This window comes from Grammomys surdaster, unplaced genomic scaffold (genome assembly GCF_004785775.1).
Source record: "Grammomys surdaster isolate TR1022 unplaced genomic scaffold, NIH_TR_1.0 349, whole genome shotgun sequence".
In the NCBI taxonomy this organism is placed as follows: Eukaryota; Metazoa; Chordata; class Mammalia; order Rodentia; family Muridae; genus Grammomys; species Grammomys surdaster.
In genome coordinates, this window is record NW_021604768.1 from 1,077,654 (window position 1) to 1,082,043 (window position 4,390).

At 38.2% G+C, this 4,390-nt stretch overlaps 1 protein-coding gene across 1 annotated transcript in view; it reads left to right on the plus strand.

Moving 5' to 3' along the window:
- Positions 1 to 1,996, plus strand: part of LOC114630954 (acylcarnitine hydrolase-like) — a 23,497-nt gene extending 21,501 nt beyond the window's left edge. Inside the window, exon 13 of the mRNA XM_028779261.1 lies at positions 1,971 to 1,996. Within this exon, the coding sequence (XP_028635094.1) occupies positions 1,971 to 1,996 (26 nt within the window). The remainder of the gene's footprint in view (positions 1 to 1,970) is intronic.
- The last annotated feature ends 2,394 nt before the right edge of the window (positions 1,997 to 4,390 follow it).

Genomic DNA, 4,390 nt, shown 5'->3' on the forward strand with positions numbered 1-4,390 from the left:
GAAGCATAAACTTTCAGAACAGAGCACACACAGAGGTCCCCATATTGGCCATCAAGGTTGTGAACAATGGAAAATGTCTCTACTTATTGTGTTTGTAAATCAAATGTCACCTATGTTCGATATTTAAGACAATCTATCAATGTCTGCTTCTGTCCCATGGTGGCAAGTGGTATAAGTTATACAAAAAGTAGGTCTGGGTATATATTAGCTTTTTGAGCCTGAGGCTGTGTGTGTGTGTGTGTGTGTGTGTGTGTGTGTGTGTGTGTGTGTGTGTCTTTGTGTGTGTGTCTATCTGTGTGTGTCTATCTGTGTGTGTTTCTGTGTGTAGGTCCAGAAGCATAGGGATGATTCCTTTGTGTCTGCTAAGGTTTGTTTTAACTCACAAAGATTCTGCAGACACTGTGAAGCCTACACTTGCATAATCAGAGCACAGCTGTGAAGATGTTTGACAGTAGGGTGTGTCATACAAGTAGGATGGGAATGTCAGAAGGTTCAGACATGTCCAGAAGAAACACTTATTCCCTGCCTCCCTGAGACCAGGTCTTTTCACGAACTGGTCATCTTGACTTTTTTTTCAATCTCCTTGTTCCCTGTGACTCCTTTATACTACTTCTGACCAATTCATCCTCAAGAAGTTATTTGTGGATTAACAAGTTTTTCATTTTTTAATCCATTGCAGTGAAGGCCAACCACAGAACAGCATGACCTTTAGGATTATATGTCTAGCAAGGTGAGGATCATCCTCCATTCTCAAAATAAAGTCGAGTGCTCCTTGAAAAATGGAGTCTCTCAGTGAAAGGCATACTTTGGAAAAGCACAGTTTTATATAGTATGGAGTATAGTATATATGACTTATGGCCAAGTGCAGCTTGTTCCCAACTATGCACACATTGGGAGTTTGTTTTTTAATCTGCTTTTAATCAATCAGTTGTGAACATTTCAAGCATGAGTTTCTCTGCTATACTCTCACATCATTGGACTAGAAACCCTAGAGGAGACTTACTGAATCAATGCACAAGGACATGTTTAACCTTTGAAGAAAACGCCAGTTTATCTTTCAAAATGACTACACCATTTGAATCTACTTCAGCCTCATGTGAGCATGCCAGAAATATTTTTGTCAACACTGATTATATGTGTGTGTAGTAGTAGTGTTTGTTTGCAAATGATTCGGTGCACTTTTTCCCATATATACACTTTTTTTTTATTGAGGATCCATTTACAAGTTTTTAACTCGTTGTTCCCTTCTTTTTAAAATTTATGTTTCCCTTTCATTTAAAATAGATTCTTTTCTAATTTAATATATCCTGATTGTGGCTTCCCCTCCTTCATCTCCTTCCAGTTCCTCCCCAGCTACCCTCCCACTTCGATCCATTCTTTTTCTGTCTCTCATTAGCAAAGAACAGACTTCTAGAAGATAATGTTAAAGTACAACAAACTTAAATATAATAATATAAATTTTAAAAAACGATCACATAGAAGTTGGGCTGAACAAACCAGAGAAGGAAAAGAATCCAAGACAAGGCATAAGACTCAGAAACCCGCTCATCCACACACTCAGGAATCCCATAAAAACATTAAACTTGAAGCCATAATATATATTCAAAAGGACCTGATGCAGACATGTTCAGGCCCTATGCAGGCTGCTTCATTCTCTGTGAATTCACAACATGAGCAGAGCTCATGTAGATTCAGAGGGCCTTGTTTTCTTCATGTGCTCCTTTCCCTCTGGCTCTTACATTCAATCTTCTCTTCTGCAGGGTCTCCTGAGCTCTGTGGGAAGGGATTTGAAGGAGACATCCCATTTAGGGTTGAGTGTTCCAAGGTCTCTCATTCTCTGTATAATGCCTCGATGTGGGTCTCTGCATTTGTTACCATCTACAGCAATAGGAAGTTTCTCTGATGATGGCTGAAGAAGGCTCTTGACTATGAGTGTAGTCGTTTACTCATTACCCTTTTTCTTTTTTCAGACCAGCAGTATTTGGATTCACCATAGGTCCCTGGGGTATATAGTCTCTGTTCCTTGGTCACCCAAGCAGTGTTGAGTATGAGTTCCATCTCAAGGAGTGAGACTTAAGTTATATGAGGCATTGATTGGTTACTGTCACAGCTTTGTGCCACCATTGCCCTAGCATATCTTGCAAGGACACCACTGTGGGTCAAAGGGTTGTAGGCTGGTTTATCGAAAGACACTATTATATAGTTGTGAAGGTTCTATGTAGATACCAGCTGGACTTCTCCCTGTTCAGTGAGTTGCATAGATGTTGCCTTCAGCAGTGCGACCTTGCTGACGGTTGGTGGAGAGTAACCTAAAAGCGATAGGAACAGACTGGCTTGTTTGGGGATTCCAATGGGACTTTTTGGGCCAGCAACTCAATTAGATGTAACTTAATCCTGATGCTGGAAGCTTATTTTGTGACAAGAGAAGTCCAGTTGGGACTCTGTCTCTCCTATTATTTGGCAATTTCATTTAGATTGCCTTCATATATATACTTATCACACATATCACATATATGAATTTATCTTATATATAGAAGTATATATTGTATTGAGTTTCCATACTATCCCTAAACGCCCCTTAGTTTTAGCTGTCTTTTCCCATATTCCCACCCTCAACCCCCTCACCACTTGAACCTCTTATCCCAGTCCTTCATCCATCCATAATTATCTATTATATTTCTCTTTCCTAATGAGATCATTTCATTCCCTCTAATCCCTTGCTCTATACCTACCCTTTCTGGTTCTAGGAACTGTAGCTTGGTTATCATTGACTTAAATGTTAATGTACATGTATAAACAAATACATACTGTATTTACCATTCTGGATCTGAGACACCTCACTAGGGATGGTTTTTTTCTACTTCTATCCATTTGCCTGCAATTTTCATGATGTCATATGCTTTTTCTTTTTTGAAGGTAAAGATGGGCCATTTATTGGATATTTTATTTACATTTCAGATGTTGATGTCATATGTTTTAACAGATGAGTAATGCTTCATTGTGTAAATGTGCCACATCTTCTTTAGCTATTCATTTGTTGAGGGACATCTGGGTTATTTCCAATTTCTGGATAATATGAAGATGGTTGAGCAACTGTCTCTCTGGTAGGAAAAGCATATTTTGGAAATATGCCCAAGAGTTGTACAGCTGGATCTTGAGGTAGATCTATTCCCATCTTCATGAGGATCTGCCATACTGATTTCAATAGTGGCTGTACAAGTTCTCATTCCCACCAGCAATGAATGTGTGTTTTTCTTACTCCACGTCCTCACCAGCATGAGCTGTCACTTGCATTGTTAATCTTCTCCATTTTCACAGAGGTAAGATGAAATCTCAGCGTAGTTTTGATTTGCATTTCCCTGATAGTTAAGAATGCTGAAAAAATTTTAAAGTGTTTCTCAGCCATTTGAGGTTCCTCTATTGTGAATTCTTTATTTAGGTCCACATCCCACTTTAATTGGATTATTTGTATTCTTGATATCTAGTTTCTTGGATTCTTTATATATTTTGGATATTAGCTCTCTATCAAATGTAAAGTTGTTTAAAAAAATTCTATTCTGTAGGCTCAGGTTTTGTCCAATTGATGGTGCCCTTTGTCTTACTAAAGTTTTTCAGTTTCATGAAATCCTATTTATTAATTGTTGATTTTTGTGCTAATGATCTGTTCAAAAAGTCTCTCCTGTGCCAATAAGTTCAAGGCTATTCCCCGTTTTCTTTTTATCAGGTTCAGTATATCTGTTTGTGTGTTGAGGTCTTTGATCCATTAGGAGTTGAGTTTTGTTCAGGTGATAAACCTGTATCTATTCAGATTTTTCTACATGCACCCATCCACCACCATTTGTTGATGGTGCTATCTTATTTCCAGTGTGTCCTTCTGACCTCTTTGTCAGAAATCAGGTGCCCATAGGTGTGTGCATTCAAGTCTTGGTCTTCAATTTAATTTCTTCATCTTCAGTTGAACAGTGTGTGGTGATACCTCCACCAGTCTTTTTATTACTCAGGGTTGATTTAGGAATCTTGGGGGTTTTGTGTTTTATATGAAGCTATAAATCATTCTTTCCTATTCTGTGAAGAACTGTGTTGGAATTTTGGTGATAGTTGCATTGAATCTGTAGATTCCTTTTCATAGGATGGCCCTTTTTACCATGTTAATCCTACTGAATCATGATCATGGGATATCTTTTCATCTTCTGATATGTTCTTCAATCTCTTTCTTCAATGACTTGGAGTTTTATCATATAAGTCTTTCATTTGTTGGGTTAGAGTTACCTCAAGATATTTATATGATTTGAGGCTATTGTGAAATGTATTTCCCTGATTTCTTTCACAGTCCATTAGGTTTTTTGGTTGGTTGGTTGGTTGGTTGGTTGGTTGGTTGGTTGGTTGGTTG